This window comes from Pinus tabuliformis, chromosome 4_2 (genome assembly GCF_031772625.1).
Source record: "Pinus tabuliformis cultivar Carrire ecotype Pingquan chromosome 4_2, CPIR1, whole genome shotgun sequence".
NCBI classification, from domain to species: domain Eukaryota; kingdom Viridiplantae; phylum Streptophyta; class Pinopsida; order Pinales; family Pinaceae; genus Pinus; species Pinus tabuliformis.
This window is the reverse complement of record NC_142304.1, coordinates 509,733,362-509,759,856: the sequence shown is the minus strand read 5'-3', so window position 1 is coordinate 509,759,856 and position 26,495 is coordinate 509,733,362. Positions and strand designations below refer to the sequence as shown.

Genomic DNA, 26,495 nt, shown 5'->3' with positions numbered 1-26,495 from the left:
AACCAAAATCTTGAAAAGTGGGCAAATTAGTGAGCCAAAGTCTAGTGACACAAAAGGAGTTGTGATCATTGATAGTCGTAGATTATGGACTTGCAAAACAAGGTGGGAAAGAACGGGTCTTTAGAACAGGGTCTGAAGAAGAAAGCAGGAAATTCTTCTTGTTCAAAGGGAGCAGTTGTAGTAGCGGAGAACTTGGTAGGGTTGAAGACAGATCCAGGTGGATGAGGTTCTTCTAGGAACACCTTTCTCACTAAGAGGGAGTGTTGAAAATATTAGCAAGAAAAGGGTTCCTTGATTTGTGCCTTAATCATAGGAGCCAGAATGAGTTCCTTCTTGTGCATGACTCGAGTTCCTAAAAATTAGGAGATTTCTTATAAATTAGGATGAGTTCGTATAATTTAGGAATCAATCCCTAAAAATTAGGATGAGTTAGGATGCAGTTAACTGATGTGTTGAAATTGAAAGTTGAGTTCTTGATTTTCTAGTGTGAGTTGATTGAGGAAAAACACAAGTGATTGAGTTTCAAGTGGTTGACTTGAAATAGGACAAGTTGCATGAGCAGTTAACTCATGCTAACTCAATCAATCACAAAATCATTCCTTAATTAGAAAACTCACTAATTTTAACCATTCAAATTTCCTTTAAAAGGAGGAACGAAGGCACAAGTTTAATCATTGTTTTGGTGAGCACGAGTTGGTGAGACCAAGCAATAGGAAGCACGAGTTTGTGCATAGACCCTATGAGAGGAAGAGTGTGCAAGAGAAGCTTGTGCATAGGTTGGTAGAGAGCAGCAGAGATCAGAAGTCTTGCAAAGGTTTCAAGCTTAGATAAATCAGGAAAGACAAGTGTCTTTCATATTGAAACAGTTGTATTTTGTAAGAGATCGATTATTCAGTTTTGCTATCAATAAAATTCTCATCAAGCAAGGGTTTTCCCTGTTGGATTCCCTAGAAAAATAGGGTGTTTTTATTGTGTGATTATGATTTTATTTTTGTTCCTATTCCGTTGCATCTAGTAGAGAAATTTTGTGTTTATGTGAAAAGAAATTTGATTTCGGATTTCTTATATTAGCGTATCATAATTTCATGGATTTTCTACACTTCAAGAGGAATTGTTCTAAACTAAAGAAGGACAACAAGAAGAGAAAGGAAAGGAATGAAACCCGTGTCACTAGAGAAGTAGAAGAACCTAAAAAGAAGAATTCAAAGGAGGAGGAAGTAAAATACCTCTACTATTACTAAGATAACATTATATACTTAGTTCTTTTCAGTTTGTAGAAGATGGTAGTCATGATAGAAAGCATCACAAGTATGATAAGATGCATTATAGCAAAGATTGAGATGACATCATCGTAGAGGCATGGAAATATAGATGAAGTAGAAATCTATATGGTTGAATTAGTCATAGTACATGATAGAAAGGAAGTAGCTCATGGAATCTTCGTTGGAAGCAAAGAAGGAAAACCGAAGTAAGCAATTTTATGGTTAGAGAAATTCATCTAGCGAAATAGGAAGATAAGAGGTTGTCACACTTCATCATCATTAGAAACAAGCATTTGTAGAGTGAGGACAATCAACATCCTCCATTGGAGTCTTTGTTAAAAGATTCACCTCTACTTATAAGAAGTGTCTCGCAGATAGCCTACATTCCACCTTGTGTGGGATCCACAGTTTGGAAGAATGATGGTATGTTGACTAAGATGTGCAGCATATCAAGTTGGTTGAAGTATTCTCATCTTCAAGCAAGGAAAGGAAGCTGCTAGAAGAAATTCTAGATGATCACATGAAGGAAGAAGCATATATATATATATATATATATATATATATATATATATATATATATATATATGATAAATAGATAAATTATTGTCATCACATGGTTGCAGATAGAATCGGTAGAATGCTCTATCTCATGAGCATGATAAAATAAGAAGAAACTCTTCCATTTGAATGATGCATGAAGGTATGTAGACAGTGTGCCTTGAACTCTTCTATAAATTGACATGATATGACCTCATGGAAAATATGAGGTGGTTGGAAACTATGATTCTTATGATGAAGGAACTATGTATAGAAGCTCCTAAGGAAGCCATATGTGAAGAAGGTGAAAGAAGAGTTCATAGTCATGTAATATAAGATAAGTAATCAACATATGATAACCAAAAGGAGTAGCTATCGCATCTCCATGGAGAAAGGTGTGAAGACCCTGATGTGTATGCTAGAAAAGGAGAACCTTGGAAATGAATGCATTGGAGATGGATTCATACATGTGCAAGATGTTGCTACTTCTAGAAGCTAATGTCATGACAAGAGGCCATCATAAAGAGGTAACTTTGATTTAAAGTACATTTTTTTATTTTTGAAAATATCTGGTTTGGTTGAAACAGGGCTACCGAAAGAGGGTCATAGAAGTCACCTACAACTAGTACTCATGTGATTGGATGGAAGGTCCTGAAGGAAACATGACTTGGAAAAGTTATTTGTATGAAGGATAGCCAGATATGGAATAGAAGGTCACTTCCCAGTGAATAAAATGATGACATGACTATGGTTCAACACTATGTTTTGTTGAAAGGAAGTGATGGAGAAGATGGTTGATGCCCTACATAGAAGTTCTAGAAGAAGATGGCTCCATAAAGTTGAAGTCCATTCATGACACAATGATGTTGAAAGAAGGAGCCCTACAAGTAGTTGAAAGTACCATGATCTCCCCCAAAGAGTAGATAATTGTTGTTGGTAACAAGTCCCTAGGTAAGAGGGATCTTGTGTATATTTCTTTTATAGGAATGAATAGATCCTCCCTAGTTGAGAGGAAGAGATAGACACATCATTATTTCCTTCATTATGAAGAAAGAATGGAGGATTGGATAAGCATTTAAATTCCAATAATCTTTGAGGATGAGGTAGGGCATTCAATAGGCAAGAGTAGTCGAAGAGGAAATTCCATGAAGATGTGTAAATCCAAGATGGGAATGGTCCTGGAAAGACATACCTTGTGAGCATCTAAATAGGTTATGTGCCTTGAGAGACAATGATGATGGTGTATATAAGTCATTGTCTCCCCAACATTGTGCTCTAATCTTGTGGAGAGATAGAGTTGTTAGTCAAGGCCTTGCTATGTGACAATGTTGGTTGATATGATGAGATGCATCGATATAAGTTGAATAAATAGTTTATGAGATGGCTTTCCAATCCGGCTCTTCTTATGAGAATTCTTCAATATCAGAATGTCCAAGTACCTTGTATGTATTATGAATACCTCCCTAGTTAAGAGGGAGTGTTGAAGTATGTAACTAAGTTCAGTCTTCATAAATATGAAATGTACTCTTGATTCCTATATATTGTAAAAAGAACGAAAAATTATTATTATTATTTTTGTAGCATGGGTTTCATGCTCAAGGTCACTTTTATTTGTAGGCCAAGCACCCATTGAGTGCTTCTAGGATTTATCATAGAGTCAAGAAGTCAATTGAGTCATTGTCATATATGAAATACCCCATTGGGCATGTTGTATTGTGTAAGAGAATTTATTTGAGTCATAAAAAGTGTCATAAAAACCCTCCAAGACCTAGTCAACCTACAAAAGTCAAGTCAGCCTACAAAGCAGTGAAGTCGGCCTCATTAGGGTCATTCGACCACCGTGAGAAGCATATATATAAGAGGTACTCGACCTCATTTCAGAGATATCCATCAAGTTCGTTGAAGCACAAGACAAGAAGCCAATATCCGTCAAAAAAGAGGAGAAACAAAAGAAGGAAGAGCAAAGTAAATAAAGGACTATTTTTGGGGCAGAATCTCTCACATGTGCGAAGGAACTAGGACAAATTTTGTTGCAGCAAGACTGAATTGCAGCCACCACAAGGAGTTGAATATATTGTTAAAAGGAGTCAAGTTTGCAAGTTGAATTTTCAAGCGAGAGAAGGCTAACCAAACAAAGGAGAAAGGAGGCAAGATTCACCATTATTTTCTCACACGTTCCAGCTACGATTTATGTAGTACAGGCTGAAGATTGCAGTCCTGCAATAGCAAGTTGAAATTCTTAAGAGAGGTTGAAATCTAAAGTATTGAAGCGAGTTTGACACACTTTGACTTTGTGCAAGAAAATATCATCAAAGAAGAGGTTGACTTGGTTTTGGAGGGGTTTTGATCTTGGGTCATAGGTCGTGGAATTCCTCATTTGAAGAATCTACAAGAAGAGAAGAATTCTTGTGAGTTCTCCTCTCAAGAGGAGAGGTTTTGACCATGGCTAGCAGCCTACATTTTGTGTCCTCTTATCTCATTGTTATTCATTGTTTGGTAGTTTTTTTATGATAGAAAGAACACTATAATAATCAAGATAAGAAGAAGTTAACTACAAGTATATAAATTTAAGTAAAAGAACATCACAAAAAGTTATCAAAATAAGAGAAATCGCCTAATTGAGTTGCCCCTTGATTTCTCAATAGGCTACGAGTCCACAAGAAGAAGGCAGATTGTTAAGGGGAGTCACCCTTTGCCATTGATATCAAAGGGGGAGAGAAATCAGGAAAAGGAGACTGAGGCATCAAGTCAGGAGTAGTGATCGCAGGGGGAGTATGTGTGTTGCCATCAACGCCAAAGGGGGAGATTGTTGAATACTGTTGTCATTGATGTCAAATTAATGAACACTCATAATATTTGTCTATATTACATCAGTTTGACGCTATAATTGAAGGATGGCTAAAAACCCAAGCTCCAGGGTTTGGATGTCTTGGTCATTGGGCATACCTCGCATTTGTTGAAGGTTTTTGATGATGCATATCATTGAATCTTTCATAGATATCCTCACCATTGGATTCTCCTCATCAAGTCGATTCTAGTGGTATGTTAAGCGCCATGAGAAGCCTCACAAGTTGAGAGATATCCCTGTTTGAAGATGGACGACCTAGTTTCTGGGCAAAAACCCCACAAGGTGTTGATGTGGCAATCCTCCATTGGCTAGCATATCTAATCAAACAAGAGAGATGGACTTTCATACTCCTCGAAGGACCTTAAAGATTACCCTTTATTCACAAAAGGTCTTTTGGTTTCAAAGAAAAATTAAAATCTAACTAAATGACCTTATCTTTGGGTTGTTGAGAAATCTAGGGGGCAACAAATGTAGGTGATTTCTCTTACTTTGATAATTGCTTGTGATGTATTTTTACTTTACTAAATTAAATTCTTTCATTTATTATTATTAGTGTTCTTTATCATCAAACAACTACCAAATCATAAAGAACAATGAGACAATAAGACACAAGATATAGGTGATCAGCTACGGCCAAAACCTCTCCAACTGAGAGGAAAACCCATCAGAATCCTTCTCTTCCTTTAGAAATTCAATTGATGAATTCCAAGACCTATTACCCTTGACCAAGACCATCCAAGACCAAGTCATTCTTCCTTCTTGATGAGATTTCCTTACACAACTTCCAGTAGCAAACTTCGACCTTCCAACGACTTTGAACCCAACAACAATTTCTACAACTTTGACCTAGCAGCTTTAGCAACTTCGACCTAGAGCATCACAGCTTCGACCTTGATGCAGCTTTAGCAACTTCATAACTTTGATCTAGATGTATATTCATAGCTTCACAACTTCGATCTTGCAACTTCATAACTTCAACCTTGCAGCTTCACAGCGTCGATACAGCTTCAGAATTTCTTCTAGCCCAGAAATTGTAGAAACCCTAACAAAAGAGAGAGAGAGAGAGAGAGAGAGAGAGAAGCCCAAAAATTTTGATCTTGATCTTCTTCTTCTTCTTTGTCCTTTGCCAGCTTCTATCTTGAGCAAATCGAACTTGCTTGAGCAAGTGTGCAAATGAGGTTGAATTTCTTCTTAGTTTTAGGCTTGTGTGGGATATGAATCGCTATCTTGAGGCCGACTTGTCCCTTCAAGTAGGCCGACTTAATCTTTGTGCCATGACGGGGTCTTGGAGGGTCTTTTGACTATATTTAGACTCAATAAATTTTTCTTTACAATATGTAACATGCCCAAATGGGTCTTCAATACATGACAATGACTCAATTGACTCACTGACAAACCTAAAAGCACTCAGTGGATGCTTGACCTAAAAATAAATTTCCCTTGAGCATGAAACCCATGCCTCAAGAATACAAATAATAAAATCATTTTTCTCTTTTCATTAAATACATAAAATCATGATTACATATGTCATTATGAAGACCAAACCTAGTTACATATTTCAACATGGGTTTCAACATAAATGAAATTAAGGTCAAAATTCAAAAGGCTTTTTAGCTCAAATTAAATTGAATTTATTTGTCAGTCCCTCCAACAGCTCACTCATGAGGAAGTCCCTTCTCATGTCAAAAGAAAACTATAGAAGGTTCCAAGTCCTCCCTCCTAAGGCAATTATCTCAATGATTATCACTTGACAAAAGTCTAGCTCTAAATTTTCGACCCTTTGAGCAAGTTTTATGGTTTCCCATCTTGGGTAAGGGTTTCGTTATCCATCTCTTCTTTTCAGTCTTTGTAAAACCAGCAAAGAGCATTGTTTTGTGGCATATTTCATTCGTAGTTCGTTTTTTTTTTTGGTTAGTTGAAATCATTGGAGCAAGGTCATCGGCCCTCATCTAGGGCATCATTTCTGAAGCAAACATTTGGCTAGCAAACATTGTTTTGAAAGGGTTCTCGACTTCTATTCACCAGACAAAGCTCCTCCTTGTGCGTATTTGTGATAGATCTTGAGGGCACAAATTCACGTCTATTGAAGGAAGCCCTTTTAGCATTGGATTGGTAGATTTATTACAGGAATATCTTGCCCTTTTAGGGCCTAGTCTCTGAGCAGAAGCCAAGCAAAATTATCTGTGCATAAGGCATCAAGTTAAAGTATGTTGCAGACTAATCCTATGGGTTGGATCTTCCAAGTGGTACAGCGAAACATAATCCATGTTCAACCTCCAAAACGATTCTAAAATGTGTTAAGTTTGTAGCTTCTCAAAACAAAGAAAGGTCAGTTCACACATCCTAACCAGCACAGACAAATCAGTTACATTAACTTCTAGTCATGTCCATTAATGATCTTACTGAGGAATATTTGGACTAGCATATATATATATATATATATATATATATATAATCCAACTTATGCAAAGTTGTTACAGTGTTCTTGGCGTATGAGAATCACTAATTAGTTGTGCAAGGGTTTTAGTGGACACAGAACATTGTAGCAAGATTTGTGATAGTAAAGACCTAATTGTGGTATGAATCTTGAAAACAGTTGGGTCTCGGCTTGAGCCTTGTTATGTATTTTTGTTGACAAGAACCATTACAAATTACTACTAAAGAGTCACGGTATCACCAAGTGACTGTCCAAACTTACAGTGACATTTACTACATGTAGTGACCTGTGTAAAGTGCCCTTGTGAGACAAGCAGTAATTGACATAGCAAAACAGTGACCGACATTATTCTATAGCAGTGAGAATACCCTTGACGATTGATGGTGCAGTCGCCTATATAATAGTCAGATCTCTCTTGAGACTATAACCTAGACATCAGCAGAGTAGTATCCGAGACATGGTTGTGACCTTATGATTTGCAACATAATGACATGGTAATTGTGATCTCCTCCATGGCATTGTGATAGTGATCTATACAATAGTAGTCGTGATCTTGCGATAAAACTTAGATTATAGTGATGTGACAAAAGTATTTAACAAACAAGTCCAACAATGACATATGAATAGTGGTGTATAACAAAGTCTCTTCACAGTAAATTGTATATGGCAGTGTAGTGACAATGGTTCTCTTATCAATGTGTTAGTGGTCTCCTATGTGGCATAGTGACAAGGATATAACAGTGTTAGTGATATGTTCTAGACAGTTGATTATGATGTATTGAACAATATGGAAATATTATAGTGTGGTTATCACAATGAAACATATGTGACAATAGTGAAATTGTAATGCGACAATAACCATGATGCTCACAAGGACTTGATGACAGTGATACTTACTACATAATGAAGTGACTTGAGTATGAGATGATAGTGATTGACAATTATATTCATATGACAGTGAGGTTATAACAATATTCTTGACACAGTGACCTTGTGACAGTAACACTTTATGTGACTAAGATCCTCTTGACAGTGCATTGATAGTGATAATAGTGATGATTATGATGTTGTTCAATTGTGGCATGTGAACAACTCTGTTATTGCAGAGTGGACAAAGATAGCAGTAGTTTGTTTTAGAAAAAGGTAGGATTGTGTATGACGATGGATATTGAAGCTAGGCTTTGAGGTTTGATTGTGTCATGATCAAATTGAGAAGAGTTGAGCAATAAGGTTGTGAGGATTTGACAGTGATATACATACCACGCAGAGAAGCAAAGTTTGTATTGCAATTCATTCATATTGATTTTTGAGAGCAAGGGGATCCAGTACGAAAATTGTGAAATGTGATTTGTTGGTTGATTAGGGTGGCAGGGTAGTGAAAGACAAGAGAGTGGAGTCTTCTTCATATTGGAGCCTGAGAACACTTCAGGGTGGCAAGATGGTGCTAAGGAAGGTTGGAGCCTACACAAGGCGTTGGAGCTTATGTCTAGTTGCAGCGAGTACACGAGGTGTTGGAGTACCTTCAGGTTGGAGCCTGTAAACTAAGGGGGTTGGAGCACCCTCCCAATTGCAGTGGGTAATTGGGGCATTAAAGTGTCCTACAGGTTGAAGCATGTAAATTAGGAAATTGGAGCCTCCTTCAATTGGAGCTGAAAACTTAATGTAAATCTTTGAAAGACAAATATTAAGAAGCATTTGGTGGTTTTTATCCTGGAGGTGTTTCCACCTAAAAATCTCTATCTACTGTCTCTATTTGTTATGCATTGTTGAACAGTGTTGATGGTGTTTATGTTTATTTGATGCTAATAACAATTAATGCTCTGTGAAATTAAAAATATACTAATTGATAAGAAATATTGATTCACCCCTCACTATTTCCAACAAGATGTGCATATCCCATAACATGCAACCTTGGACAATCTTCTTCATGTGGTCTAGGTGAAAATGAGGCATGATGGTACCCCTTGTGTAGGTGACAAAATGACATGTTGGTATGTGTATATCCCAAAACATGTAACCTTGGATAACCTTGTCCTTCATGTTCTCTATGTGAATTGATCTCATGGTCATGATTGTTGCAATATAATTTGCTTATGGGGGGAGTATTATTGGATAGGTATGAGAATGTTATAAGTGCCCAAGTAGAATTGTATGAGATGGTGTTTTCATAAGTAGGATTTGATATGGAGTCTTAAAAATAACTTTGGTTTATTATGTAGTTATCATATGAATTATCACTGAGTTGTCATCTTGTGCAATTTTAGCATGTAACATCCCCAACATTTAACCTCGTTGATATTGTAATTGTAATTAATTATATTATTGATCTCTGCATGGGCATGAAAATTTAAATGAGCAAAAGACCTAAAATAATTGTAACTATAATTTAATACCAATTGGTGAAGAGGTGAAGCCTTGACACAAACCACGATAAGCCTTGAGCAAGAGGGAAGTCAGCAAGGGGATTTGGAGAATTAATATTTACTAATGAATTATTAGTTGTGCCAAAGAATCATGAAATATGAGACTGTCAAACTTCTCCCAAGAAAATACATGGGGGGAAGTTGTAATAACTAACAACAATTATGACAGTAGTGAAATAGTGATACCAAATTGCCCAGAGGGATGGGCTATGTACCCTCTATTTTGGACATTTATAATGACCCACATAATCCCATAAAAAAGAGAAACTAGAGAAAAGAGGACAAAGAGAGAAGGTAGGGGGGAACTTATATGCGAGACCAGAGGAGAGCAGAGAGATAAAGAATAAACACTCAACAAAGTGCAAGAGTAGTGACACAAACGAACTGATAGAGAAACGAAGAGTTTAGATTGGATGAAGGAGATATGCTTTGAACTCCACCCTATGTTGCTAGGCAAACTTCCCTAATGGCTTTCTGACCTAGCTCGAGGGTGGCTAGTGTTGATTTTGGGTGGCATCGGATGTGCTCTAGCTCTGAAATTTTGTGGAGGGGCTAGAACATATGGGATCTCCAAGACCCAGTAATTGTTTGGAGAAATTCCACCCAGATTGTGAGTTATTAAAATAATTAATATTTTTAAAAGGGTTCCTAAGTCTAAACTAAGGAAAATAAAAATATTAATGGATATTAATAAAAATATGGGTGAGAAGCTTATAAGAGATGAGGATCAAGTCTGTTTTAATCTTAGCCGTTGATTAGGGACTTAATCTCGGCCATTGATTCATCAACAGAAAAAGTATAAGAGGAGGCTTGAGGGTCAGTTGGAGACACACCAAGTGATTAATCAGTTTGATTTTTCTAGAGCGAGGTTCGTTGAGAATATTGAACAAGTGATCTGAGTTGCAGTGAGAGGGGTAGAAGTAGAGATTTGGATCAGAAAGGAGTTCTGAACCAAAGAGTACGTGGCAAAGAGGCAGCAGTAGCATCAGAGAGGCAGCACAGAGGCCTACGCAGCCCAGGAGGGGCTCACGCAGTGCTGACGCAGGCCAAGAGGGTCTCTTGTAGTGGCAGTGCAGAGTATTCATCAGAAGTCTGAGATTTTACAGAAGAAGCGAAGTTCTACGTCGGGAGAGCTGAACAACAGTGTTCCTCCAATAAATTGATCCAGCAGAAGGGGTGACGCAATCTCCTAGAGGCAAGACGCTGACCCAAATAGTGATTGCTCAAGGATTTTGCAGTGTTTGTCGAGAGTCAAATCACTCATTGGATCAGTCGTGACTTGGGGGATGAGGTAAACCCTCATATGTATTTCTTACTGCTAATATTTCTTTGAAAGGTTAGTCGGTGAGAGAGGCAACATGTTGTACTCAAATTCTGCTTGCTTAATAATACAAACCCTCTATCTGTTGCACCGATTTTCCCGCATTGGATTTTTTCGAGGACGTGTTGTCCAAAAATAATGGTGTCCCTTGTGTGTTTGTCTCATCTTTTGTTTCAGTTTATGATCTGTATGTCAATGTAGTCTGCAGTAGCGTTTTTCATCGATGTTTATTAATTAAATAACGTGTTGAATGAAATAACAAGTAGGAGATGCTAAACCAGTGACTGCAATAGGATTTCTATTTGTAAAGATTCAGAAATTTCCACAGCTAGATGTAAGAAATATTATAATGCAGTTGAGCCTATGGTGGGGTGGAATGTGGATCACCCTTCATCAATTGCAAGCAAAATTTGTTTGTAATCAGACAAGTGCCTTTGCAGACTTTAATTTGTAATGTAAACCATAATGAATAAAATGGAAATTATGTTGATAAATTGTGTATCTAAGAGTTGTCTACTAAATGGATATCATAGTCAATGTTGCTTGTTTATCATCTGGTAGGGTAAATCAAGTTTTAATAGTTGTGTGATGTTCATATGCCTACTTATAAATCTTTATGTACTCTTATGATGTGCTTGTGGAGGATAGGATAGATAAAGCTATAGTCTAATTATTGTTTGTCCTAGATGTTACAGGCCCTGACCAAATAAGAAGCAAGGCTGAGAAGACCAGGGAAGTTAACCCCTCTGTGTCTTGGATGGCCTTGATGGTTGGTTGATTGTAAAGAGCTCTCAATAAGTTTAATCAATAAGCTTGGTATGCATTAGATAAGACAAAGGATCCCTATGTGTGTTATAAATATTAGAAATTCTTGTTGGTGTTTTGGACTTGTAATCAAGGACAATAGCCTTGATAGCAAGGTGAGGACCCAAATTAGAGATGTCTTCCCAAAACATCTAATGACAAGTGAAAAACCCTTGAGCTAGTTGGATAGTATGTTGAAGGGCTTGATGTAGGTTGGTGAGGTTATCGTTAACTATGTTGGCCTTGCCATGCCAACGGAGGGATGAACAATGGTGCACTTCTCTCAATTTGGATTGTTGGTTAATCATAACGTTCCATGGTTGGGATGCCACGGTCTATTATAGGGCAGTCAAAGGGAGAATTAAGGATGTCTTCATGAGCAGTTGGGATTTTATGGCTTCAAAATTATTTTGGTTAATCCCTTGCCCTCTAAACATCTCTTCCAACCTTAGGAAGAAACTAAGAAATCACTTCTTGTAAGCCTACTTTTCTTGGGAGAAATTCGAGCACTGATTTCCCCTTCAAAACTTCTGACTATTTGGAAATTTGGGGTTTGGAGGCCCCAGCCTCAACCCCTAGTCATATGGTTGATAAGGGAGCAGTGATCAGGAGCTATAAGATGAGGGGTTTATTGGGTATTAGATTATTGATACTTTGAAGGACTCAACTAGTAGCAACTAATGCAAATCCCCAATATAGACACCACCTAAGACTTGGTTAGTCAATGGAGATGGAGGGTCAGGGACGTCAAAAGAGAAGATCAAGTCATCGATAGATCAAAGATCGACTTTTGGACGATCATGATGTGCATGATGTCACACAACCGCTACACAAACAGAACTCGTATTACTTTTTAGTTAATTGAGATGGATGGTTGGAGTGTCAAGTGACAGATATCAAGTTGTCGCATATCAAAGTACAAGGAGATCGAAAACTGATCAAGATTGAACTCCTATGAACTCTTTATACTAACAAGGGCCAACAAGTTCATTAGTTGATGGTAATATTCATGTTAGTAGAGTCTCTCAATCGAAAGTTGAGTGTCAAGTTATTGAGAGACTCGAAAGTTGAGTGTCAAGTCACTGGGAGACTAGCCTTTCCATATCGATTTAAGCCCCCAATACTAATGGAACCCCAAACCCCATTTGTTGCTATAGAGCCACTATGTCCTTACCTAACAGTGATATAACGAAAGGTGTAAGAGTTTTTGGGTGTCTAGGGAATGAGACAAAGGCTTTCAAGGATTCTTCTTGAAACTGCCAAGCCCAATAAAGAACCTAATGTCATTGCACTAACGTGGTGAAGATGTGGCATCAACGTGGAGATGACATGGTACTAATATGGAGATGATGTGTCAGTAACATGGAGATGGTGTGGCACTTACATGGAGATGACGAGACGCTAACATGGCATTATGATGTGGCAATCTGATATGGATCAAAGTGCACAACGTTAACCAATGCCTTTGATTTTACCTAGTAACTTCGAAAAAATTAATAAGTTCTCTATGTAATTTCATTATAAGTTTTCAATAACATGCTAGTCTTATAAACCAAAAACTTCTGTTTAATGAAATATCATGCATGTTTTGGACACAATATTAGACATAGAATACAATGCATGTTTTAGCCACAATATTAGACATATACAATATTAGACATATAGAATACAATGCATGTTTTAGCCACAATATTAGACGTATAGACAAGGGCTCCTATTTGTTCTCCAAGCCAATATACTTGTCTCTAAATATATGAAATAGAGCACAATTGCATGATTTGAGTTCCTGGAAAACAGAAATCGTCTCTTATTCGTTCTCCAAGCCAATATATGTGTCTTTAAATATATGCAATAGAGCACAATTGCATGATTCGAGTTCCTGGAAAACAGAAATCATCTCTTATTCATTCTCCAAGCCAATATATGTGTCTTTAAATATATGCAATAGAGCACAATTGCATGATTCAAGTTCCTGGAAAACAGCAAACGTCTCTTCTCAACTCTGCCAGCATCAAACTGCACCTTTAAGCCCACTCGATAGGGGGACTCTTTGCACCTCCCAACATTAATTAACTAATTTGTTCAGATAATTTCACGATTCAGCTCATAAAGTGCATTTTAAGCTATATGGAAGTAGCTTTGCTGAACTGTTACAACTTACAACTCGTACCAAAATTTCTACAGTGGATGCTGCATCAAGTCAGAGACTGTCAAGCAAATATGGGTATGTAGATTTGTCCATAATGAAAACAATGTGAATATCAAATTAAATGACTCACAGCTGCTACACAACTTGGTGGTATAATGAGAAATCTCTTCAACAATAGAATTCAAATATGGTCGGCCTTGCATAGGTTCTCATACAGATTCATTCTAGACCCTAGACATTTTCTATCCACATGATTAAGTCCTCTGCATACCAATGTGATAAATTAACTTAATTTGATCACAAAACATGGTATTTAATTTGTCTGCATAGCTTCTGCATCGTGAGTTTCTATCTCAGCATGCTGCCCTTGGCGACTCTTCCTTCGTCTAGAACCACGAGAGCTTTTAAAAAGATCCCTGCCACGTCCCCTGTGTATCATCTACATATATTAGCAATAAATAACATTGATACCATTTTTATTTAAAACTACAAAATAGTTCCTTAAATATACACTAGTAGCATCATAAGAGATGAACATAGAAAATTAGGCTTAACGGCGAGCGTACATAAAGAGGGAGCTTAGACCATAGTTGTTAATGGAAGGAGGGCTTCCCCTTCCTTAAGATCCCCTTGCCTATATAGGAGGGAGGGCTTTACCTGAAGATCCCGTAATCCGAGGGTGCGCCATTGAGTACCTCAACCCCTGTATTCTGGAAAGTGTTTTTAAGGAAGGTGAAGTATGATAACACTAGGCCCTCAGAGGTTACATTCCTACTAATGGGCTCGGCCAATAGCCAGTAATGTTTATAGGAAGATGTGTATTCAGATAGTAGGAACTTCCAGGACCATCATTTCTAAAATAGCCATACAAAACAATATAGATAAACAGTGAAAGCTTTTGTTTATACTTCATCACCAGTGTATAAATAGGATAGATTATAGATATTGATCCAGAACATAGTAGCATATACATCTCATTTCTCTAGCCAGAACAAAAATTCCCTGATCCTATGCAAAAAACTCAAGACTGGTATCCCAACATAACATGATCTTTAATGTTTACCTCTCTGCAGCACTGATTGCATTTCCAAGCGTACAACTTTTAGGCTGAGAATCTGGAGCAGGAACTGTGAGGTTTGTTTCAACTATTTCTGGTTTGCAGAGTTTCCTATCAAGATGCACATTGTTATGCTGGTGAACAGAGGTTTCAGCATCATCCCTCTCTCCTGTACCCTGACATGAATTGAAACCAATTAACAACAACAATGTCAAAGAGGTAATAACTTCAACAACAAGAAAAACATCGATACAAAATGTGTTCTTGTCCCTACCTTTGAGCTCCCACTCCCGTCATAATGGAGAGCAGGATCCAATTTCCCTCTTCATTTTTTTACAAGCCTTTCTTAATAATAAAAGTTGGTGAATTTCTCGCAATTATGGTAGGTCTCATTTGGTAAAACCTCAGTTAAGTAACAAAAGTTGAATACATAAAATCTTTAAAAGAATTTAACAAGGCCATGAATTACAAAGTGGTGCATCTCAGTGAATATAATAATTTACTTACAAAGTTCAAACAACTAGACGGCCAAGCAGCAGAGGAAGACGTCGAAACAGAATGTCTCTATCTATGTATAAGTCTTGTCAGTTGGACACTGAGTTGAATACATGGAGGAAGGCCTTTGTGTGTTTGTTGTCTAAACTTTTATTAAGGAATATGGAGTTCATTAATTGAAAAAGTCAGTCCATCTTTGTTGTTGTTACTGTTGTTTCGGAAATGCAGGAAGACGCAAACACACATTTGCATCCATTGTATATTCATGACAATGTAAGCAGTGAAATAAAACAAAGTGACAAATTTGATATCCTTCCTCATTCTCCTCTTCGACCTCTGGTCTTAATGCATCTCTCTCTCTCTACCTCACACATACATACATGAATAATTCCTCATACATACAACTCTTCCTTAGAACAAGGCTTAGCAAGCATGATAGGGCAACTTGCATTCTCCAATATGCCTAGTTAGGGCACAATGTGATCTAGGGCTTGAGAAATAGCAAGCCAAAGCCAAACACGATCAACCTAGAATCACAAGGCCAACAAAAGGCTTCTAAACAATTTATACCTTCAATAAGCCCCAAATAGAAACCTAGGGCAAACTAGGGTTTTTCTAGGGAAAAAAAATATGCCTAGGGCAAAAGACTTTGGCCTTAATATGGATGAATTGGCCACTAAAAGAAGTTGATTTTGAGACAATCAGTCTTTCTTCAAGTGTTGAACCCTCCCACTAGCCAACAACTTCAACCCTAGTTGAAATTTGTGCACTAGCAGCTTATCGTTGAAGGGCCAAAAATCATATTTAAGGAGAAAAAGTGAGACTGTGGTGCGAGATTATGGATGACCAACAAAGTGACCAAGGTTAGTGCCTGATCCTTGGGTGATAAAGTCTATGGGATTGTAAGATTTTCTAGATCTTGGCAACGAGTAAGGGAAAAGTAAAACCCTAGGTTTCAAAACCCTATCTATCACTTTTGTGAGGGAGCAAAATCAATTGGGAGAGTTGGTTTAAAGATTCACCAATGGGATTGCCATTCACATTTTAAAGTTAGTAATGCATGCAATAATATCATCTAGGATCCATACAATGATTTTCAACAATAACTAGCTCAATAGAAACCCAAAATAATTAGCCTTTCCATGCATTAGACACAGTAAATATTTATCAAATCCAAGGTACACTTACAAGATAGAATGCATGAACAAGCCTCTATTGCTCCAAAATGACATCTCCAAGAAAAAAGAAAAAGCTCCAATAGCAAAATTCACCATACAATCACATCTCCATAAGATACAAGAAGGCTAGAATTCTCTAAGAGGGCTGAAAACAATCACAAGTGATGATCAAATGAAGTATGTCTATCCTCTATTTATATGAGGATTATGACTAGCAATTATGCCTAACAAAACTCCTAAAACAAGTTTCATGCTAAAATGTACTTGGGTTACAAGCCAACCCATTAGCTTTATCAAAATAGGTCTACATTTGCCCACACCTGTGAGTCGTAGCTTTCTTAACACTGACGTCATCCATCATAGATGCTCCAAATGCCATGTCCAATGGTGACGAGGTGTCCAAGAAAATGTAAAAGCCTGGTAATTCCAAAATTTGAGGGTTGGCCCTCAAATTTACCTCAAAATCCTATGGGGTCCAAGATCCAATTGCATGCAACAAAGTGGTTTCATGGGTCTCTGACTGCTAAATGAGGCCTCCTTCTCTCCAGTGTTAGGGCTTCCTCTAGTCCAACAAACCCTCCCTAGTCTCTCAATGTGAGACCATCCTCATCTGGGCTTTGAATCAACTCTTGCCCATCAACTTGTGTCGAGACTAGCCTGGGGGCATGCTAGGTCAAGTGGTATCATCTCAGAGAATCCTTAATATTTGGGTCAAAGTCAACCAATGTCCTAGGTCCTAGAGGAGCTCCACAAAATTTGTCATCTGATAATTCTACTAGGAGGCTCCAAACCAATGTTGCACGAAGCGGGAGCGAAGCGGAAGCGTTTTTTGGAAGCGGGGACGCCGAAGCGTCATTTTCCAAAAATCTAGGAAGCGAAGCGTCCGCGGAAGCGTCTGCTATATATATATTTTTTTTTTATTTTTTTGCATTTATACTCAAAACAAACATCCCAAATACCAAATTAATTGTAGAAGACATGAAAACATGCATATTTTTGCATAAATCAAGATAGATATGGCATCCATGATTCCATTGTAGTTACTAGTATGTACAACAATCATCTATATTCTAGCTATTACAAACATACATCAAATTTTTAAGCATATTATAAAACATAAAACATTTAAGCATATTATTAAACATAAAACATAGAGCATATTATGATTTATCTAGCAAGTGAGCAACTGTCAACATTTGTCATGTCCAAAATTCAAATAATAATGTTTACAAGATATGTCACTTGGTCACCGCCAAGCCAAAAAGGTTCAAAATTCAAATTCACAAGTCTACAAGTCTAATGAGTAATCTATGACAAAAAGTAGTAGATTGTGAATATATCTACTAATCTCTCCTCCTTCCACCACGAATAGAACGTGGTGGCGGGCCTCCACGTGGTGGCAATGAAGAAGATGGTGCCTGTGGAAGTCGTGGCACTGAAACTGATGAAGAAGAACCCCCTGCTGTTGGTGTTGAACCATGGAACCTAGGAACCAAGGGACCAGATGGGGGTGGGGGTGGTGGCATATCAACACGGTCATCATCATCCTAGAATCGCTCAAAAAATTCATGCAAAAAAAAAAACACTAGTTAACAAAAAAATTAAAAACATGAATTAGAGAAATGCTTTATAAGGGAAAATTGGAAAATTCATACCACAATGGACATACCTGGATAAGAGCATCCTCTAATTGCTCTAGTCGCAACACTCCATCCTCCAAATTGGGCTCCTCTGGATTCTTGTCCCAAATCAACAAGTCTTTATTAGACTTTGCATCTTCACAGTAATGGGACAACAATCGCAAGTTGTAATGAACATAAACCAAGCTCTCTGCCCGGTCTAAACTCAACCTGTTCCTTTTAACATTGTGGATGAAAGAATAAGAGCTCCAACACCTCTCTGCAGAAGAAGTGTTTACCACCTGTGATAGCACCCGCAATGCCAAACTCTGTAGAAGTGGAGTACCCCCTCCATGCATGTTCCACCACTCAAGAGCAGAAAAAGTCTCTTGATCTTTAATTGCATGCATGCTCCCAAATGGACCAGTGTTGAGCGTATAGTTGCTCACCTGTCTCCGTACCAATGCAGCCTCCTCCTCATCAGGGATTAATTTACTCAATGCAGCCATATATTTTTTGTGAACCTCTTGATCTTGGTGTGGTTTTCTCCTGCTTCCCCCCCAGGTGCTGGTGTTGAAAGCCATGATGGATGATAGTATTTAGGTGTCAAAACATATGCTAATGCATGCAATGGAACATTTAGCATTTCCCATCGGTTTTCCACCTCTACACGAATATAATTGTACAAGGTGGTATCTCTAGGCTCAACAATGTCTTTAATCTGCCCCAACATGCTATCCATTTGCTCATACACCTCCCCAATTACTGGTCGATCTGAATCTGCAAACTTGATCATGTAATAAATTGGTTTGGTGAATTGCAAAACATATTTTACCTGTCCCCAAAAGTAACTGTCAAGAACAGTGTCCTTGACTGCATTAGCACCATCTATGTCAGTGTTAATTTCATCCCATGTTTCAGCACACACCAGATTAGTTAAAGCTTGTCTCACCTTCACTAGCCGCCTAAAGGTGAGGTAATAACTAGCAAATCTTGTCTTTGCAATTTTAAGCAATTGCAACTTGGAGTAAGTGCCATAGAAGTAGTTTACCCTTGTATGCCCTGTGATGAATTTAATGAGCTGCTTCCCTTTCCTGTAAACCTCAACAATCCACCCACATTCTTTGTGTTTCACAATATCATGCATCAAAAGGTTCAATGTGTGAACCAGGCACCCAGACCAAAAGATGTGTGGATGAGTACGCTCAATAATTTTTCCTGCTGCCTTACAATTTGCTGCATTATCTGTGATCACTTGAACCACATTATTCGGACCAACATCTCTGATTGATTTCAATAGTAGATCTGCAATGTTTTGTGCAGATGCAGTGATGGAGGAGGAGTCATGACATGCAATAAATACTGCACCACTAGAAGAAACACCAAGAACATTTATCAAATGTTGGTTTCTAATATTTGTCCACCCATCTGATACAATGGATACCCCAGAATCTACCCACTCATTTGTAAAACGTGTCAAAGCTCTTTGAACCTTAGCTTTTTCTCTTTCTAATAACACTGTTCTAGCTTTCTCATAGTTGGGGGCCTTGTATCCTTTTGGGGCTTCATTGATGGCCTTTACCATTTCATGCCAATAGGGAGAGCGAAGCACATTGAATGGTACACCGCAAGCACAAAGAAAACGGACTATCTTTCCATCCACATCATCCCTCCCAGCAACATTAAGGAAATCCCCTATTGTTCTTCTACCTCCAGAGCTTGCAGAAGTACCATGAGGAGATGAGCAACTACCAAATTTAGAGGTTGCACTTGATTCAGAATGAGTTTTTTGTTTCTTGTTTTTTTGTTGTGCAGCCATCTCTATTTGGATGTATTTTCTTCTTTCTTCAGTTGAAATGTTTGGGCAAATTTGTACCCCCACAGAACCCTTTTTTTCATCACTGTCCAGCACCCCACAAAGATGCCTCCTCAGACGGGTATATGAACCACAATATGGTTTTCCTCCATGACAACCATGAGGGCACACAAATTTGTAAGATCCACCACCCTTTCCCCCATCAAGTTTGGTCACATAGTTCCACAAGGGTGTTGATGTAGCCTTCCCATGTTGTGTTTCAGTGTCCCCTTCAAGTTCATCCCCTTCCTCTTCAAACCCTTCCTCCTCATCATACATTGGGTCACTACTATTAGGACCATCACCAATGTCCTCTTCTGTTTCTTCCCTTCTATTCCTCACCCTTGCCATCATTAAAACCAAGAGTGGAATGATACATAGAAGCCAAAAGAACACCATCTTGGAATATGGATATAGGTGGTGGACAACGGCAACCTGTAAATAAAGGAGCAAGTAGAAACAATGGGAAAGAGTAGGAGAGGGAGGAGAAAAATACAAAAAAATTTCAAAAAAACAAGGGAGTTTGGGGTTTGAACTTACCTCTTTAGCTCTTGTAGATGAAGTCCTCGAAGCTCTTGCTCCAAGCTCCTCCTCCTTCTCCTAGCTCCTCCTTCACTCCTCCAAGCTCTCCTCTCTTCTCCTCTCCTTTCCTCTCTTCTCTTCTCCTCTCCTCTCTTCTCTTCTCCAACTCTCATAAACTCAAAGTGAGAAAATGAGGAATGAATGGGGGCTTTATTCTTTTCATTCCTCACCTTAACCTCACTCTAACCTCACCCTAACCCACCCCCTTAAGGTTGAGTGAACATAACTTAAAAAAAAAATTAAAAAAAATGTGTTTTTCTCCCTTGGGCGCTCCCCTTTCCGCCGAAGCGTACGGAAGCGTTTCCTGCTCCGAAGCGCCACGCTTCGGCGGCCCGAAGCGCCGTACGAAGCGCGCTTCGGAGTCGGCACTTCGGAAATTCCAGGAAGCGCTAAAAATTTCACGAAGCGCGCTTCGTACAGCGCTTCCGTACGGGGCGCGCTTCGGAGCTTCGATCCGGGGGGGGCGCTTCGTGCAACACTGCTCCAAACTCTCAACGCTTCAATTGTTTAGGCCAATGTTCTCCTCTGGAGGGCCTGGTACCTCTGGAGTGGGTGCCCAAAGCCTAGGTTGTTGAACCACCTGACAAGAACAACACAGATTCTAGTGAAAGAAGCCAGCCATTAGGGACGAAGATCAATAATGCATCTAAGTGATCCAAACTTGAATGTTAAGGGCAATTTAACACTTCAAACAAGTATCTTTTTCCAAAATCAAGACCATAATCTTGCAAACGTGTTTTCTTGTTAGTTTTTGTAGCATCGGATGGTGTTCTAGTCTCCACAATTGTCAGAGAGGCTAAGAAACACTAGGAATCCATAACCCAGAAAAGGTTTCAGGAAAATCCACCTAGACATACCTTAATTAATTTAATTAGTCAGTAATTAAATTTTCCCTAAGTCTAACTTAGGGAAAATGATTAATTAACAACAATTAATTGAGGAAGGTCATATTTCTCTAGAAACTCACACGGATCAACTAGGAAATAATCTTAGTCATTGATTAAGTTTTAATCTTGGTCGTTGGAGTCCCAACTAGAGATTATAAGAAGAAGTCGATGGGTAGATGGAGGAACACACTTGAGATCGATTTCCTTGGGCAGTTCGACTTTCTAAATAGCAGCAGCATTTCGCTGGAAGAGTTCGAGCCAGAGAGGGGAAGCAGAGATAAAGAGTAACAGAGACAGTGAGTCTGGAGGAAGTTTTCCAGTTCCGAAGAGTCCAAAAGAGGAACCGAAATTTTTTTCTAGGAGGTTGCACAGAAGCAGCGCAGAACCTCAAGTGAGCAGTTCAATTTGGCTAGAGGGGAAGACATTTTCAGTTCCAGAGGCCGGAGAAGCATTGTCTCAGTCAGTAGCAGGCAAGATGGCTAGATTGGCAGTTGTTTTAGGCAGTGTGTGTGGCAAGTAGTGCTAGGGTGACACAGGGCCTGTGCATACCACTTGGACGACTAGATTTTCAAAGGTCAGACAGTTTCGGGATTGCTCGAAGAGAGGGTAAAATCCCTTAGAAAAATTTTGCCAGTATTTCTCTTTGGTAGATTCGCCAATTTGGCGATATTTATTGTACTCAAAAACTTATCACCTATATTGCCAGGAAACGTGTGTTCAGGGACGGGTATGGGTACGAGAACAGGTACGGGTACGTCATTTTTTGAAACACGGTGCGTGGGTTCGTCGGGGGTATATTATAATTTATATATATAATATATATAAATATTATATTTTATAAATTATAATATATGTGAATTTGTATATTTTTCAACTTTAAACAAGATAACTAAAATATTTATGATTTAAACTTTAAATATTTAAACATGCACATCATTGAGCATTCAACATTCACAATGAAATTTCAAAATTTCTAGTTTGATATCAAGTGCAAATTGGAAGTTACATTAATAAGAACCATGATATATGTCCATTGTCATACTACATTGAAAATTTGCCTTAAGGCATCTCCAAACAAGAACTAAAGAATTTTAAAATACTAAAACAAAAATAGCTAATAGTGAAAAATGGCTTCCTCAAGCCATGTCATCAACATCTATGTCATCGACATCACTCAGATCTTCAGTTAGCATGCTCTCCAGGTAGGAGTCACTCTGATCTCGAGGCTCCTTCTCATTGATAGCCACTAGAGGTAGCTCAATAAGGCCATCTGGTTGTATCTCCTCATCCACACACATAGCATCATCTGTGTATTGGTCCCATATCTTAAAAGGACCCTCCTTGTACCCAGGGTCTTTTCAAGATATGAGACAAAGTGTGCTATGAATGTACACTAAGGTCTCTACCTTCTTCAAGCCCAATCTATTTCTCTTTATTGAATGTATAAAGGCATAAGTACTCCAATTCCTCTCGCAAGATGAAGAATAGGCTACCTGGAATATTAGGGGAAGTCGATTAAATTAATTAAAATTTTAAAAATAAAAACTAAAATGCCCGAAAGAACCCAATTTTGGGGTTCCAAGTACCCATCATCAGGGTTATTCATAGTCGTTAAGACAAAAGAATCCCATTTTTTTTAATGGAGAACCCAGTTCTTCATAGAAGAACTCGGTTCTTATGGGTTCTTCTCATTAGAACCCATACCCGAATCCGGTACTTGGGGACGAGAACCCAGGACGGGTTCAAGAACCCCACCCTCGGGTTCGCGAACCCGTGCAACATAGCTTATCACTGTTGCTTAATAATAAAAACCCTCAGTTGCTGCACCAGTTTTCCCAAGTTGGGTTTTTCCAGGGACTTTTGTCTAAAAATAACGGTATTATATTTTGTGTGTGCACACCAATGTTTTCTTAGTTTCCAGGTTATCTCCCGCAATATTTATTTTTATAAAGATTGCAGTGTGATTAATTCGTTGTTGCCATAGCAATAAATAGCTAAATTAATTTACAGTTAGAAGAATTAATTCTAGTTGCTACAATAGAATTTCAGTAGTGAAATTTTCACATGATATCAAAGCATATTTGATCAGACAAGGAAGCTCAAAAGCAGAAGAAGAAAATTCTACGTTCAAAGGGAGAAGCAAGACGAATTTTCTGGGAGCTACGTAGTGCCTAGTAGCCAGGCAGTGCGAATTGTTGGGCAGTTCGATTTTTTCAGTGCAAGGTTGCTTGAAAATTCGGCTTGCCAAATTGAGTGATTACAGCAGGCAGAGGGAGCCCCAGTAGCTTATATTTTCACTGAGAAAATTTCTTTTTTGGGCGCAGAAGGGTTTTGCACCAGTTGCTAGAGCAGAATCAGCATCTGGTAGAAGAGAAACTTCACACACACAGGGAATTTCTCCCAAAGGGTCTCTAGTTTAGAAATCCAAATTTCCAATTGCAGACAACAATAGCTGCAAGCAAATTTTCTCACTTCGGAAGGGAGCGCAAAGAGCAGATTCAGCTGTCGACCAGGTGAAAGAGGGAGATTTATATTCCAATTTCAGAGATGGGCACATTCAGGCTTAGAGATCAAGATAGGTTGGAGGGAGCCTCCAATTATGTCATCTGGAAGTTCAGGATGTCCTTTCTGCTAGATGAATTTGGCCTGAAGACCTATGCAGAGAACATTGTGGCAAAACCTATTGATGCAAATCAGCTAAAGGAATTCAGGAAAGAGATGGCCAAGGCAGAGCAGATGATCCTAGATGGAGTCTGCAACCATATAGTTTCACATATATCTGGCGAGAATACTTCCAAGGAGATGTGGGATGCTCTTGCTCAGCTATATCAGAATCCTTCGAAGCAGCGGAAGATGTTCTAGAAGGAGAAGTTGAGAAACATCAGGATGTATATGGGTAAAGGCGTTGATCCCTTTCTCACCAAAATTCAAGAAATTCGAGATCAGCTTGCAACCATTGGGGAGGCGCCTCAAGATACAGAGCTGGTGCGTTTGGCACTGAACAGTGTCTTAAATGATTGGGAGATCTTCATCCAAGGCAGTTTAGGACAAGATACTCTAACTAGGTTGGACATGATGTGGTCAGACCTGCAGCAAGGGGAGATGAGTCAAGCACTTGTGAAGACCTCCATCAGTGGAAGCAGCAATAAGGGTTCAAAAGGTGAGGAGGAAGAGAATGTGGCCCTTGCATCAAAGGGTCCCGATCAAGGACAAGGTTCAGAAGAAGAAAAAGAAGGACCTATCTAAGGTCAAGTGCTTCAGGTGTGGCGAGTTTGACCACTAGAGTACTCAGTGTCCTCAAAGGAAGAAGGACAAGCAAGAGAAGCAAGACTAGGCGGCAGCATCCGTAGAGATAGACAAATTGTCCTCCAAGCTGGAGGAAGATTTTGCCATGTTTGCAGCTACACCTCCAGAAGTGAGATGGGGTAATATGGAGGTACAGTCCCAGAGTTGCGCGGAGGTATGGGCAAGGTCCATTGAGGTGAGCATCAAATGGATTTTTCTCATGGATCATGTAGGAATTTACAAGGTAAGTTCATGAATTTACAAGGTAAGTTCCTTAGATAGAACACCAACACCGCTCACAAACAGATCACAGATCAATAATAAAACTCCATGCTTCTTCTGGAGTGATATTCTTTAAAACCTTAGTAGAAGTGTGATATACTATGTAATTTGCACAGTTAATTGCTTCTACCCAAAAATTAAGACTAAGTCCTTTAGATTGACGCATACAATTAGCCATTTCCTTTAAGGTGCAATTCTTCCTTTCAGCTACACCAGTTTGTGGTGGAGTATATGGAACAGTATGTTGCAATTGAATTCCATTCTCAGTGCAAAAGTTGATGAATTTGTTGTTAACTACTCTCCGCCATTATCAGATCTTAGCTTAAGAATTTGATGTCCAGATTGTTTCTTAGCGAACGCATTAAATGCCAAGAACATGTTAAAGACTTCACTCTAGTCATATGGTTGATAAACTGGAAGCGGACCATGTTGATTTGATGTGATCTAGCCATGAAAATTGTTGGAGAGGCTAAAGCACATGAGATCTCAAAGACCCAGAAATGGATTGGGCAGATTCTACCTGGTTAAGGAGATATTAAAATAATTAATATTTTTAATGGAGTTCCTAAGTCTAAACTTAGGAAAAAAATAAAATATTAATGGGTATTAATATAAAACTAGGTTAGAAGGTTCCAAAAGACATGGATCAAGCCAAATCTAATCTTAGTCGTTGATTAGAGATGTAATCTCGATCGTTGAAGGAACAACAGGAAAAATATAAGAGGAGGCTTGAGGGTTAGTTGGAGAACACACCAGAGTGATCAGTGATTCGATTTTCTAGAGCGGGGTTTGCTAAGAAAAGTCGAATCAATGATCAATTTGCAGCGAGGGGCAATGAGTACTGGACAAAGAGAGAGAGATAGTGCCAAGAGACCAGCACAAAGGCAGAGAGGCAGACGCAGAAGCCAGAGCAGGCCACACAGAGGCTAGTTGAGACAGCGCAAAGGCCAGAGGGCCTGCGTCATCCACACAGAGGGCAACAGGAGTGACACAGAAGGCTGTAGAGGTTGCGCAGAGGCCAGGAGGGTTGACGCAGTGCTTCAGTTGTGCTGGAGAGGGTTTTGTGGGGCAGATTTTCTGAATATCTGCTTCCGAATAGAGAGGTATTACTGCCGGTTATTTTTCTCTGTCGGGTGAGCCAATTTGGCACCCAGTTGTACTCAAGGATATACTGCATAATAAATAACCCTCATAATTGCTGCACCGGTTTTCCCAAGTTGGGTTTTTCCGGGGATGAGTTGTCCAAAAATAACAGTGTCACTTGTGTGTTTGCTATTTCTTTCAGTTGTTGATCTGTAGATGGTTGAGACTGTATTGTGTTTATTTCGATGTTTATATGTTTAAATAACTTGTTTGTAATTAACAAGTAGGAGAAATAAACCAAAAGAATACAGATAAAATTTCTAACAGTTAGACTTAGAAATTTCAACATGGTATCAGAGCGTGGTTGCAGATCACTGGAAAGTTGAAGGCA

At 38.7% G+C, this 26,495-nt stretch overlaps 2 protein-coding genes across 2 annotated transcripts in view; both read right to left on the bottom strand.

Annotated features, from left to right (window-relative positions):
- Nucleotides 1-13,719: 13,719 nt before the first annotated feature.
- The window catches only part of LOC149170230 (uncharacterized), a 237,834-nt gene continuing 225,058 nt past the window's right edge, over nucleotides 13,720-26,495 (bottom strand). The window contains exons 4-5 of the mRNA XM_089428958.1: nucleotides 14,845-15,014; nucleotides 13,720-14,209 (exon numbers count right to left, since the gene is read on the bottom strand). Coding sequence (XP_089285084.1) covers nucleotides 14,095-14,209; nucleotides 14,845-15,014 — 285 coding nt within the window. The 3' untranslated portion in view covers nucleotides 13,720-14,094. The remainder of the gene's footprint in view (nucleotides 14,210-14,844; nucleotides 15,015-26,495) is intronic.
- LOC149170231 (uncharacterized) lies at nucleotides 17,696-20,440 on the bottom strand. Its single transcript, XM_089427280.1, has 2 exons — nucleotides 18,181-20,440; nucleotides 17,696-18,058 (listed from the first exon to the last, which is right to left on the bottom strand). The coding sequence occupies exon 1, from the start codon at nucleotides 20,382-20,384 to the stop codon at nucleotides 18,627-18,629; it is 1,758 nt and encodes a 585-aa protein (XP_089283406.1). The 5' UTR covers nucleotides 20,385-20,440; the 3' UTR covers nucleotides 17,696-18,058; nucleotides 18,181-18,626.

Excerpts from the sequence above, each read along its gene's own strand:
- LOC149170231 (XM_089427280.1), bottom strand. The coding sequence starts at position 20,384 with ATGGTGTTCTTTTGGCTTCTATGTATCATTCCACTCTTGGTTTTAATG.